This window comes from Podarcis raffonei, chromosome 18 (genome assembly GCF_027172205.1).
Source record: "Podarcis raffonei isolate rPodRaf1 chromosome 18, rPodRaf1.pri, whole genome shotgun sequence".
NCBI lineage: Eukaryota > Metazoa > Chordata > Lepidosauria > Squamata > Lacertidae > Podarcis > Podarcis raffonei.
This window is the reverse complement of record NC_070619.1, coordinates 1,108,302-1,122,976: the sequence shown is the minus strand read 5'-3', so window position 1 is coordinate 1,122,976 and position 14,675 is coordinate 1,108,302. Positions and strand designations below refer to the sequence as shown.

At 44.8% G+C, this 14,675-nt stretch overlaps 1 protein-coding gene across 1 annotated transcript; it reads right to left on the bottom strand.

Moving 5' to 3' along the window:
• Positions 1–226: 226 nt before the first annotated feature.
• On the bottom strand, positions 227–12,838 carry EBI3 (Epstein-Barr virus induced 3). The gene is made up of 7 exons (XM_053372642.1): positions 12,584–12,838; positions 11,237–11,354; positions 9,746–9,991; positions 6,436–6,550; positions 4,431–4,603; positions 3,478–3,641; positions 227–932 (listed from the first exon to the last, which is right to left on the bottom strand). The coding sequence occupies exons 2-7, from the start codon at positions 11,322–11,324 to the stop codon at positions 780–782; spliced, it is 939 nt and encodes a 312-aa protein (XP_053228617.1). The 5' UTR covers positions 11,325–11,354; positions 12,584–12,838; the 3' UTR covers positions 227–779.
• Positions 12,839–14,675: the final 1,837 nt, after the last annotated feature.

Genomic DNA, 14,675 nt, shown 5'->3' with positions numbered 1-14,675 from the left:
AATGTAAACAGAAATAACTGAAGTATCCTATACTAATGCAGTGATTGGACTAATATAATATAATAATCTGATGTCCTGCTTACAAGGACATCTGGTTGGCCCCTGTGAGAACAGGACGCTGGACTAGTTGGGTCACTGGCCTGATTCAGTAGGATTTTATTATGTTCTTGCTCTTGTTTTCCAACAGTAACATTATATAAGAAGATTGGCTGATAGGAGCCTTTTGAGTAATGAGATGTTATTAATTCCTATTAAGATAAATTTGAATACTGCCATTGGTTGCAGTGTGATATAGATAGTGCTTTCTCAAAAAGCCCTTGTCAGAAACTTCTGGATTGGTGGTCTATGATCTTTTGGGGAGGGTGTGTGAAAGAAACTAGGTTTTTTCTTTTTCAACAAGAAACTGTTGTTGTTGTCATTTTTTATACAGAATGTTTATTGGCATAAGCACATGTCAAATGCAGTGAGAATAATGAATGTAAGAAATGCAAATAGAAAAATAAACTGAAAATACAGAGGGGAGGGGAAACCGGGAAACAACTGAGAGTGCAATGAGAGTATACATTTATCACATGTATAGAAGAAAAAGGGGAGTCAAATTAGTTCCCAGTAAAGGAAAAGGAGGAAAAGGAGCTGAAATTTCCCCATGCAAATAGAAATTAGACTTCAGGCTCTGTGTGAACTCCAGAATTGCAAAAGGTGATGAAGAACTCTTGGCCATCCCTGGGAAGTGGGGGCACATCCGAAAGCCACAGGAACTCCAGAGCTCTTCAAGCGCATCACTCTGGCATCCAGGCTGCCCCTGATGCTGCCGGACTCCAGGCACTGTACTGGCCGTGATCAAGGAAGTCCTTCGCTGCCACCTGGGCATGGTACGTCACCCCAGGGCGGATCCCAGTCAACACAAAGGATATCTGCTCGGTGGGCCTTGTCTGCGAGAGACAAAAGACCACAGCTGTAATTTCATTTTTCAAAAACCTGACACCCACCATGCCACTCTGAAGAAAAAGGAAGCCAGTGTGGCCCAGTCTAGTGGCTACTGACTAGAAGTGGGGAGATGGGTTCAAATCCCTCCCCCTAACACGATGCTTCAGCCAGTTCTGGTATTGTTGTAAACAAAAATCTGCCTTTTTCCCCCTTATGGGGTATCCAAGAGCCCATATAGAGTCCTTACGTAGGTTCCCTATTGGTAGGAGAGAATAACAGAGGCCAACCAGAGAATATTGAGAAGCAAAGCAGCTAGTAAGCCTGATCTTTATTGATCTGTTGCAACAGGGTCCTCACTCACCACATGCAGGAGGGAGGAGGAACTCAGAACAAATGTGTGCCTGCCCTTATATAGACTTTTAAAATTCCCTCCCTGGAGTCCAAGGCCACTCCCAGATACATCATACCTACATCACAGAAAGGGTGGTCTACAGCAGAAATCTGAGTGCTTTGTTTAACCTCCTGTCTGCCAGGTTACCTGTTTAATGGTCACTTGACTGGATTGCCTGGGGACCCTGGCCAGTCTTTTGTAATGATAAATACTTAGTTCCTGAGCCAGGTCACAGGCTCACACCCTATTCATATCTTAAATGTGTCCTTAAGACAGGATTTGTGAAGACAATGGGGAGGCTTTTCCATTTTCATTTGACCTTGCAGAGAAAACATTTGGTCAGTTTGGGAATCAAAAATGGTTTCAGGTTGGTCTTCCTGTGCTGATCTATATACGTGCTTGGTTGGTAACACTTATGAACATTTAACGTATATCTAAAACCTCAAAATTCCTATCACAGTATCTCTGCCTTATCTACCTCAAAGATTGTTGTGAAGATAAAATGCGAGGGGAGAGACCTGAAGCAACTTTAAAGCCATCCAAGTTGGTGCCCATTGCTGCTTCCTGTGGGAAAGTGTGGAGAAGGGGCTTCTTTTATCCAGAATCTTCCCACATTCACTTTCAACGGAGGTCTCCGAGTTCTAGTAGCAAGAGAGTGAGAGAAAAAGCTTTCTCTGCCCACTCCACGCCCTGCTTAATTATATTATATTAATTATACCCTTCTACAGTGGTACTTTGGTTCTCAAACACCTTGGCATTCAAACAACTTGGAACCCAAACACTGCAAACCTGGAAGTGTTCTGGTTTGCAAACTTCTTTTGGAAGCTGAGCATGCTCCGTTTTGAGTATTACGCTTCCGTTTTGAGTGACACACTTCCATTTGGAGTGTTACACTGAAGTCTGTCTGTTTTTGCTATTTATTTTGCATTTTTGTTTTTGTGGCTTTTTTGTTTTGTTTTTGTGACTGTGTGGAACCCAGTTCAGCTACTGATGGATTGACTGTGTGACTGCGGTACATTGTTTATTGCTTTCATTTTATGGATCTGTGGTCTCATTAGATAGTAAAATTCATGTTAAATTGCTGTTTAGTGGTTGTTTTTAAAAGTCTGGAACGAATTAATCCATTTTACATTAGTTTCTATAGGAAAGTGTGCCTTAGTTTTGGAACGGACTTCCAGAATGGATTAAGTTTGAGAACCAAGGTATCACAGTATTTGGACCCCCCTCGCCTAAAATTCACAGCACAATTTCTTACAGGTCCTGCTCGCAATCATGTTTCAGGCTTACAGCCATGCTTAGCTGATAGTCTGACTCGTATCCAAGTGGGCCACGATATTACATTGGAAACCGCCTAGAGTGGCTGGGGTGCAAAAATAAATTACTGCTACGACTACTACTACAGTGGTACCTCGGGTTACATACGCTTCAGGTTATGGACTCTGCTAACCCAGAAATAGTGCTTCAGGTTAAGAACTTTGCTTCAGGATGAGAACAGAAATTGCACAGCGGCTGCGTGGCAGCAGCAGGAGACCCCATTAGCTAAAGTGGTGCTTCAGGTTAAGAACAGTTTCAGGTTAAGAACGGACCTCCGGAATGAATTAAGTACGTAACCAGAGGTACCACTGTACTGTGGCAACATGCTCAGGGAAGCCATTTTGAGAGTTAAAATGTTAAGCAAGGAAGAACATTTTGTTGATCTAGGCCAGGCCCCCGTATCCAATAAATACACTCAGACACAGAGATAGGCTGATAAGGATTACCAAATTAGTACATGGAAGGGTCATGCCCTGTCTCTAGGCAGAATCTACTGTATCTATCAGAGTATGTGCAATGCTGTAACTTTTGATTGGATAAAGACCTGATTCAAGACTGTCTAAAGGGAAGCCTCCCCTGTGGCCGGACTTCGGAACTTATTCCTCCGTGCCATTGCTTGCTGCCAGCAAACAATTAAAGCTTTCTTGCTTTATTTCTCTGTTGCTGCGTGGTCATTTGACAGGCCTACTACTACTATTTCTATTATCTCCAATAAGCCAGCAGCCTGTGCACCAAAGCATTAAAGGAAGGGCTGCAAGAAGAAGCACAACGGTCAAATACAGGAAGCGCAGCAATTCTGTCCTAAAGCCACAGAGCCCTGACTCATATATGGGGCTCTCTCTCACCATTTTGCTGGTGTTGGTTCCATCCCTTGAGTAACGGATCAAGTATTTGAGGGGGAAGTATTCTGGGAATTTCCAGGAGCTGGGGGGCTTCCACACCAAAAGTATCTTCTTCCTCTGGCCCGGGATCTGGGAGACGGTCAAGTCTTCTGGAGGGTCAGGCTTGACTACGAAAAAGCCAGTGCAGAGAAAATAATACCAAGCAAGCAAGTGGAGAGATGGAAGAAGCATGTGTGGCCTACGGTGCCACCTTCACACCAGGCACTAAATGGTTATGGCTCCCAAAGAATCCTGGGAACTGTAGTTTGTTACGGGTGCTGAGGATTGTTAGGAGACCCCACTACATGCAACTACAGTTTCCAGAGAGGTTTAACAGTCCTTCCCGAGGAACTCTGGGAATTGTGGCTCTGAGGGGGATAGAGCCCTCCTAACAACTCAGCACCCTTTACAAACTACATTACCCAGGATTCTTTGGGGGAAGCCATGCTTGTTTAAAGCGGTATAAATGTGTGGTGTTAATGTGGACAACATTCGGAGTCAATCCTGCCAGCTCTGTAAAAGCCACTCTGTGTAACACAATGTACCCTCAAAACTCTGAACCTACAAACCTGTTTCTGTCACCCTTGTGGTTGAAAACCTTTCAAATCCCCCAGTGATGGACAAGTTCCCTATCTCTGCACTGTACAGACTTTTGCCCCAACGAAGCAGTGGAAGACTTGCTCATCTGCCTCCACCAGAGGACAGGGGATCCTTCTTTGGGCTAGCTAGTGTGGCCAGGTATTGGCTAGTGACTCATCAGCCCCAGCCATCATGACCAATGGTCAGCGATGATGGAAGCTGTAGTCCAGCAATGTCTAAAGAGCAACAGCATGTTACTGCCGTCAGCATGAATCCTGCTTCCTTCCGTTAGAAAAGTTGAGGGAAATCATGTGTGTCGTGATTCTATGAAAACTTACGGATCTCATTCTGGAAGAAGTAGTAGTGGGTCGTCGCTGCCCCCAGGGGGTTCACCGCTGTTACATTCAGCACATAGGGATTGATGGAGAACATCTGGACATTGTCGATGGAGCAGCTGTTGGCCACTGTGGTAGCTTGGACACACTCCTTTACTTCTCCTCCCATGCCAAGCCTGGGTTGCAAAGAAGTCAAAGATTAGCATGGGCTTCCCAGGCCACCTAGTGACAAGAGCAAGCCAGCAACAAATCACCCCAAGCGAGCTGAAGTTAACTCCATATTAGCAAAACAGGAGCTGCACAGGAGTGTCAGGCCTCATGAGCACAGCAATTCTTGCCCTGTGGAGCAGTTGCTGAGACTAAAGGTCCCTGGCTCCCCACAGCTGCCTAAGTCTCCTCCTCTCCAGGGTTTTCCCCATGCAATCTGAGACTGCGCTTGCGTGAAGCTCATCTCTGCCTCTTGGCCTCCTTCCTCTCCAGCTTCTTCTTCTGCCCTCTCTGCCACAGACTCTCCCTGCTCACTAAAACCTGTTACCTCCTCAGCTTCTGACACCTTTTCCCAGTCTGCTCCCTCTGACCACTCATTGTCGTCCCACCTGCAGTCCCTGGGCTCTGAGCCTTCTTCCCTTGGGGTTTCCTTTTTTTAAAAATAATTTTTATTAACAGGCCAATCACATCACATTGTTCAAATCACATTAGTTCCAAATTATACAGCCAAATTTTAAATTTTGTTGAGGGTACCCATACATCAAGCTCGGCACGAGTCCAAAATTCCGGATAACTCCAGGCATCACTTATTTTACTGCTTTAATTAGACAGTTCTATCCAGTTCGATCTGGATAGTCCTTTATTACTTTCTTTCTCATCTTGTTGTTATCATATATTCCTTTCTTTGCGATCTCTGATGATTCTCACAAGCAGATTGAAAACTGACGTCTCTGTGTGGGTTTTGTACTCTTCAAAGACCAGGGACAGCCTCTGTTCAGCGCTTCCATAAACAAAATTAAACTTCGGTCTGTCCTTTGTTTTTTCTCAGGCTAGCCAAATAAATCAGGGGGCTCTGTCAGGTCAAACTTGCATTCCAGTACTCCTTCTCTTTCAAACAGTCCTGATTCTCCTCCCCCTGTCCTTCTTTCTCCGGCAAGCCTGTCTTGGCGAGATGCCATTTTTTAACTGCGTCATAAAAAATTTCCTCTTTCTCACCGTTCACCAGTCTTCTCTCCTGTTGTAATCCGTCCCCACACAGTTCTTAAAATCCTGCTTATGATTAATAAAAACGCGACGATCTTATTTCTTTCTGGGGTGAAGGATTATTGTATCACATTGTGCAAAGAGGGGGGGGGAAGGGTCTTTTCCTCCACCCCCCCTTCGTTCCAAACATACAGTCTCCTAGTTCATCAGAAGATTTACTTATCCGTCCGTCACAGAGATCCATTAATCAGCAGCCTTATCTGTCGAGCTTTACTTGATATATGTGCTTCAGCTTTATCTCCAATCGTATGTCTCCAATTATAATTCCGAGCTGAAGCAACCAGCACGCGCTAATTGGAATCGGCGTCAGGAAGAGCTGACTTCACCGAGGGCTTGTGCCAAGTGTTCAGCACCCCCATCTCTCGGATCAGGGGGTGCATTGTGAACACCGCTGGCAAGACAGGGCCCCCCCATATCCTGGGGTGGGTGGGGAAGGCTGCATACTTCCCATAGCAGCTCCTTAATTACCTCAATGGGTCAGAGAGATGTTATTGTGGGCCATCTTCCAACGCGCCACCTGGTGGCCCCTCCCTTGGGGTTTCCTAGCTGGTTCCTCCCACCATCCCTGTGTCCAACCAGTCCATGACACCTACTAAGGAAACAAGTTGGTTTATGAGCGTCATGGGTAGCCCTGTAGCCCTTCTGAAAGCTTCACTTTAATTTTATAAATATTGTTTCCTTTGTTTCTGTGAAGAGAAAAGCCGGATTGCCACAGCTGTATCTATGATACCAATAAGAGGGAGTTTCTTCTTTTTACCTGTACGTGGAGGAAAAATAAGTAGGCAGGTGTGTCTTTGTCTCCAACCTCCAGGAGCAATTGATGGCTGGGTAGGTGGTGGACCAGCACCATACTAAAGGCTTATCAGGTGGGTCTGGAGGAAAGGGGAGGAGCAGAAAAGGTGGTTTAATTATTTATTTCATAAAATTTATGCATTGCTTGATAGTAAAAAACAAAAACAAAACACCCTCAAAGAGGTTTACCAAAAAAGCTAAATCTATAAAATGGGGGGGGGGGGTGTCCATAACCATACTTTAAAGCATAGAAAAGTTAAAAGACTCAAATCACCTTGACTTTCTTAGCATCTGGGTAGGCTTGTCTAAACAGGAATGCTTTTAGCAGGCACCAAAATAATACAGTGAAGGCGCCTTCTTGATATCAAGAGGCAGGGAGTTCCAAAGTGTAGGTGCTGCCACACTAAAATATTGATTTCTTACATGTGTAGAATGGGTTTTATGTGGTACATGTAATATTGCCAATTCTAGCTGCTTCCTAGCAATCAGACCCCTCCAGCTGCCTACTCTGGCTGCTAAGGACAATGTTCTTTTTTGCTTTCTGCTCTGAGACAGGCAGAGCATGTCTGCTCCTAGGGGAGGAGGATCTGCCACTGCACCACAATCTCATCTGCCCAGTCCCTGACAGTTCCCAGGATCATGTAGGTGGAGAATTATGCATTAAATGCGTGGTGTTTAGCCAGTCAGTCACATGACCCGATTTTGGTCATTGCTCTCGCTCCACTTTACTATCTGTTGGGGAGACAGTTACATTTGAGTAATTCCATGAAAATGTCAACCAACAAACACATTTTTCATTTTCATATTCAGTTAAGATGTTCTGTATCACCAACACCACAAAGACAAAACTCTGCTGCACCAAATTCAGATACCTAGGGGTACAAATAACCGGAAACCTCAGCAAACTACACCTCCACAATTACAACCCCCTGTGGCAACAAATTAACATAGACCTGAGGAAATGGAACACCAGTTTCGCCCTCTCGGACAAAACAGCCATGATAAAAATGATTACCCTCCCAAAATTAACCTAAAACTACACTCATTTATTTTCCTCACACAAAAAGCCAAGAATAAGCCTCAAATACCTGCACCTCCCCCCCCCTCAGAAGGAGGATGGGGCATTCCCAACATAGAACTAATCCCATGCAGTCTAGAAGATGAGATAAAACAATGGGTATACAGTGGTACCTCGGTTTAAGAACTTAGTTCGTTCTGGAGGTCCGTTCTTAACCTGAAACTGTTCTTAACCTGAGGTATCACTTTAGCTAATGGGGCCTCCCACTGCTGCCATCACACAATTTCTGTTCTCATCCTGAAGCAAAGTTCTTAACCCGAGGTACTATTTCTGGGTTGGCGGAGTCTGTAACCTGAAGCGTATGTAACCTGAAGCGTATGTAACCCGAGGTATCACTGTACTTGGAGAGGCCCACAATTGAAAACACCCCCACCACAGCATGCCCATTCCTTCAAAACAAACTAAGGGAAATTCCCACAATGCTTAACAGGTTCCCACAGGAAGGAAAAAGTAGTCAAACTGTCCCCAACCCCAGTTAACCCCCTGACTCATCACCCACTATTCCTTCATGCAGCCCAATGCTTCAAATAAAAACTTGGCAAACCAAAGGCTTATCCCGCCTAACATGCTATAAAAATAACAAACCCATATGGACACAAGAAATACAAGACAAACTAGGGGACACCCAAATACCTTGGCTAACACACCACACCTTCTTAATCCAGCAGTAAAATCAGTAGCCACTAGGCCCTTGACCACATTCGAAAACCTTCGCCTGGCAGCAGAGGGACACGGCTAGAAGATGGTATCCACAATATACAAGATACTGCTCCAGAATCCCTCAACACAATCAAAAAACAATGGGAGCATGACATAGGCTACGAAATAAACCCTACCCAATAGACTAAAATGTGGTCTAAACCTCCCTTGAAATCCATCTTAGCTAAAAGAAGGGAACTTACTTATAGATGGTACCTAATACCACAGAAATTGGTGCTGACACACCCAGGAATCTAACCAAAAGGCTGGAGAGGCTGCAGCTGTACAGGCACATACCTCCACACGTAGTGGGATTGCCCCAAAATCCAACCCTTTTGGACAGCAGTCCTACAAGAAATATGCAGAAGAACTAAACAGGCATTAGAAGCCACCCTAAAAATAGTTGAAAGCAGTCTTGAACAAAGTGTAAATGTATTTTTAACACAGTAAACACCACAAACACAGGGAATAATGCCATTGTGGGAAATGTGATTATATCAAAAGTGCAAAAACAGTAATTGAGGTACTGGTGTCAGCTGGCAACTTTGTTGAGTTTGAGACTGGGAAACTGAAAAGAAAAATTGCTGCCCAGATGATGCAATAGGATATTCATAAGTATGAAACCCTCTTTTTTTAATAATGGGGACCTCTGTGACATTTACCTTCCCTGCCAATTATGGTATATGGTAAGTTGAAACAAAAACCAAATCATTAGGATGTTGCCATGGCTAAGGGTAAATTCCTGTGGACGTTGTAACTTTTAAACCCTACTGTGCCTTTAATTAGAAGCTTATTCCTTGTGGCTTCTACAACCAATTGCAAAAGCAAAAGCACTGCTGAATTACTCTCTTTTGTGCCTTTACTTATTCTGTTCCCATTTTCCTGCCATCAGCACCCAAGTGGCAGATTACAGGTACTTGTTTCCTCTTGTTTCCTAATTTACCACCCCCTCCCCGCATAACCCCCCTCTTTTCCAATTTTAAAAAATTGAAAGAAGCTTAGTGATTTAAGTCACCTCCCACAGACCAAGACCAGACCAAATTAAGGGGCTGCCGATGCCTTAAGATGAAGAAGATGCAAGGAGCAAGCTTCTAATCAACATTGCAGGGGCCTTTGGTGAGCAGGACCTCTTTCTAAGAAAATCCTATAGAAGAATCTTGGTCATGGGAAAGCCATGCCACGATAGCATGCAGTTAAGTGCTACGCTGAATTTTAATTCCTCTTCCAACCAATTCAAAGTAGGGTTTCCCAAACTTGGGTCTCCAGCTGTTTTTGGACTACAGTTCCCATCGTCCTAGTCCTGCAGCTAGGGATAATGGGAATTGTAGTCCAACAACAGCTGGAGACCCAAGTTTGGGAAATCCTGGATTACAGAAAGGCAGACTCTTAGTTAGACTCTGGTGGGGAATCAACCAGAGAGGGGCAGAGTCACAAAAGACCAGACATCAAGAACTTGAGACATAAGGAATGTGGACTGTAATTGTCTTTTTCTACTCACAGCCCAGCTTCAGATGAATTCTCCGCAGCAACCGCCCAGTGGCGAGATCATGGCAACTGTATTCCCCATTCTGAGCCAGGCTGGCGTTCTGCAAAACAAGGCTGCCATCTCTTCTCACTGCCTTCAAAATCCCACGGAACGTGCTGCTCATTTTCCATCCCACCGTAGAATTGCCTTCAGGGACGGGGCAATGCAAGAGGACTTCAGGCGCCCCAAGGCTGGCGTACTGCTGGTCCAGTGGAACTCCTGTGTTCCCCCCACGCCCAAAAAAAGAACAATGGAAGGGGGGAACAATTAATAATATACAACAGTTGCGTGGTACTGCATCAGAGGAAGAGATAAGCTTGCAGCACTTATCTTTTATCCCAGAGCTTACAAGTAGAACACAAGAAAGAACTCCTATTTTCTTACAACCATAGAATTATAGAGTTGGGGGGCACTCCCAAGGACCATCTAGTCCAAACCTTGACAATGCAGGAACCACAGCTAATGAATCCCTGACAGGTGGTCCTCTGGCCTCTGTTTACAAACCTTCAAGGAAGGAGAGGCCACCGAGGGAGCCCATTCCACTGTCCAACAGCTTTTACTATCTGAATGCGCATCTTAATGTTTAGCTGGGATCTCCTTTATTGTCATTTGAATCAGTTAATTCAGGTCCTCCTCTCTGGAGCAGCAGAAAGCAAACTTGCTTTATCTTCCATATGAAGCTCTTCAGATATTTGAAGGTGGCTCTCATATCACCTCTCAGCCTTCTCACAATGACCCTGTGAGATATTATTATTATTATTATTATTATTATTATTATTATTATTATTATTATTTATATACTGCCCTATACTCAGCGGTCTTGGTTAGCTGGGCTGAGCTGCTTCAGTGCCTCTTGCCCTGGTCCTGAGACTGTGCCTGCTCAGTCTGCTGCTCAGCTACTAAGTGTACATGGGAAACATCAAGGATATCCCCTCATATGGCCTTTGAACCAGGACAATATCACCAATGCCTCATCCTCTATAAATGTTTTCAATGTGATCTTGCTATGATTTGCTGGGACTACAAGGGAGCTTTCCCAGACCCATTTAATAATACAAATAAAATAATAATAATAATAATAATAATAATAATAATAATAATAATAATAATTGATAGGCACCCCAAGCTTGCAATTTGGGCAGTAGAAGATTTGTTCCAACTGTTGATAATTCTACACAATGCACTGAAATGTGCAGTGAAGCCCCCAAATTAACCACAACACAAATTAAAGGGGACCACAGGGGCTGCTAAGTAAGAGTTTTAGGACTGGGGGATCCCACCAGTATTAACCCAACACAGTATTCAAAGGTTGGAAAGGGGTCCTCTGGATGATATGGCAAGAGTTGCTCCAGGAAGCAAGGTGCTGGACCTCATGGAGCTCTGGAGAATCTGCATGCAGCTTTGGAGCAGCAAAGCAGCCACACTGCCAAGCCTCTCCCCTCCTCGCCTCTCTCCCTGCCATACCTCTTGAGCCGTTGAACCAAACAATGTCCTCTTGGGAAGGGAAACCGGGTGAGAGGAGAAATGTGATTGTCAGTATTATCCGCTGCATCTTCCTTCAGGGCTTGTGCAGCTTCGAATCCTGTGTGAAAGAGTCATCAAAACTCAACTTATGTAAAATACTTAATATGCAGTATTTTCCAAGCTTACAACTTAACTAAGAAGGACCCCTCCAGACAGCTGGTTTTTTGGTGGGTATATTCTGTAGCATGTTATTGATGCAGTAGGAGTGCATTACAGTAATGGTAGATTTACACTGGACCATCCACAGGTCACTCTGGTATATTAGTTCTGGAATGTTACCACATTATTGCCGTCTGGAGTGGCACTCTTGTACTGTAGTGCAACAAAAGTAGGACAAGAAACTACAACTCAGGAAAATTTGTGTTATTAAAACTTACAAGATTTTAGCAGGAAACAAGAGGATGTCCACCAGTTGCAAGTGAAGCAGTATGACCACCTGAAAGCTTTTACAGGCACAAATGGTCTTTATTCCTATATACATAAAAATGCAAGGCTGTCATCACACTGTAGTTCATGTGGCTGCCAGTAGGTGGTGAACTTTAGCATGATGGCAGGTGGCCCAGGTGAGCTGTTTGATGGGGGGAGGTGCTTTGCAAACCGCTCTGTGAAGCCCACCCCCTTCCTTTAAAAGCAAGGGGGGTCATGGTGATCAGGGAGTGGAGGGGAAGAGGAAACGTTTGGGGCAAGCTGGGAGGGGATAGGTGAGTGAGGTGTAAAGGCAGGAGGGGTTGGCGGGTAGGCAGGGGTGGCAAGCAGAGTGAGCGGGGGGCGGCGGCACCTAGCATTTATTTTAACAAAATTTGTAAACCATTAGATTTTCTTCTTAAAATAAAAAACCACAACACCTCTAAATGATTTACAAAATTATAAAACAAAATATTAAAATTATCAACAGTCAAAACAAGTAACTAAAAGCATAATTAAAATTAGACAATTAAAATTGGCAGCTGAGAGAGAGAGAGAGAGATGTTTTAATTGCAAACTGATGTCTAGGACTGAACTCAAGGCTGGAAAAAAACGAGAATTTGAGAGAAACCAAAATTGACAGGTTAGCCCAGCTCTCCATGACTAGCGAGGGCCCCAAAGTTCAGTCCTAAGGGAGGAGATGGCGTGGCCCCCGGGAACATTGGGAGAGCAACAGGCATGCCATGCCATTGCAGGCTCATTGGGGCAGAGATCCTTTTATGCTATGATTTGTTAAAGGCACTGCATTGCATGCTGCTGTCATGGCAACAGTAAATGGAGTCCTAAATTTTTATTTTTATTTTTAGGGGGGGGGACACTCACCAGTAGCAAAGATTTTGCCTTCCGAGTCTGGGCTGGTTACCGACCACGTCTCTCTTCAGGAGGTTCTTCTGTGGTTTTGTCTCAACCGCTGGCCTTCCCCTCACTTCCTGGCTCACAGCTGATCTCAGGAAGCCTTTTCTCCTAAGAAGGGGCGGATTCCCATAACAGCCCCCCCCCCCGTCCACTGGCTCGGATTTCCCCTCCTGTCACACATCCCGGACAGAACATCCAGAATGACAAAACAGGCTTCCCGAAACTTCCCCAAGGCTGTGGACTTGTGCGTGTGCGTGTGTGTGTGTGTGTGTGTCCCCTCATTTAACACTTCTTGGAGCAATTTTTGTTTAGCAAGGGGCATTCCTGATTCTCTCACAACGACCCTGTGAGGTAGGCTAACTGACCAGAAATGGGGGTGGGAATGTGAGTTATTCTGTATTTCCCCCCTTCTTTTTAAAGCAGTTGTTAAAAGCACAAATGGCAAGGCTGTTGATAACTTTTGTGCCAAGTTAAGCCTATTAAGCCTACAGATGCCTTCCAGATGATTTGAAGGCAGCATCCAACAGATTTGCTGACTGGGGGTTGATGGGAGTTGTAGTCCAGAACTGTTCCGGCTGGGGCCGATAGGAAGAGCCGCCTGAAAAATCTGGAGAGCAATAAGTTTGCAAAGGCTCATGCAGATAGAATATCCCTGCTACTCATTTTAGCTTCCTTTGCTAGAGTTATGAGTAGTGGGCGCCAGGTGGAGCTTTTTTCAAACGGAGAGCCCTGGCTTCTCTCAGTCGGTGTCGTTGCAGTGAAACAAATATTTCAAGTCAAAATGGAAACTGGCCAGTGTGCAAGTTTACCCTTTTATTTAGATTGGAAGACAATAATCAGGCATCTGCACAACACGGCCAGTACAACAAAGCTGATGTTGAAGAATCATTGCTTTGACACGGGTGATCTTTGCTTCTTCCAGTACACTGGCATTTGTTCGCCTGTCTTCCGAAGTGATGTGTAAATTTTTTTGGAGACATTGCTGAATCAAAAGAAACAACCACCCACCTCTAAGCACTTTACAGTACATAAAACGATATATGAAAATGCCAATAAAATCAAACTTATAAAACAGCCAGGGACAAAAAAAAATTATCAAAAGACAGGTGAAATCAACAGTTTTCAAAACTACAGTCATACCTCGGGTTACAGATGCTTTGGGTTGTGCGATTTTGGGTTGCGCCGAACCCGAAAGTACCAGAACTGGTTACTTCCGGGTTTCGGCGCTTGTGCATGCGCAGAATCGCGACCCGTGCGTGCGCAGATGCGGCACTGTGGGTTGCGAATGTGCTTCCCACACGGATCACGTTTGCAACCCGAGCATCCACTGTAATACAGAAATGCTGCATTGCCTAAACTTCCACTGCCTTGCAGGATATCTTCAGGAGAAGAAAAGGCTAAGGAGTAAACACTACACAAACCCAAAGATGGCTGGATGGCAACTCTTGCCCAACGTCTTGCTCTGCAAGGCCAAGAGGGAGGTCTTGTCATCTGGACAGCCCAGGACCTTCAGAAACACTGCCCAGGCTTGCGCCCTGTGGGGTCACTTTGGCGCTGCTAGCGCAGTTTGACTTCACCCCCTAGAGGCATACTCCAATGTTTCTCAAGACAGAGGGATGCCAACAAATATAATATTATTTCAGTTTAAAGACCACTTTATCTAAAGGATCTCAAAGTGGTTTGCGTACACAAAAGTACAAAAAAATAATGGGCTGCATCCACAGAAGTCTAGTGTCCAGATCAAAGGAAGTCATAGTCCCGCTCTCTTCTGCCTTGGTGAGACCACACCTGCAATCCTGTGTCCAGTTCTAGGCACCACAATTTAAGAAGGATGTTGACAAGCTGGAAGGTGTGCAGAGGAGGGCGACCAAGATGATCAAGGGTCTGGAAACCAAGCCTGATGAGGAGCGCTTGAAGGAGCTGGGTATGTTTAGACTGGGAAAGAGGAGGCTGGGAGGAGATAGGAGAGCCATCTCCAAACATCTCAAGGGCTGTCATATGGAAGATGGAGCAAGCTTGTTTTCTCCTGCTCTGGAGGGTAGGACTCGAACCCATGACT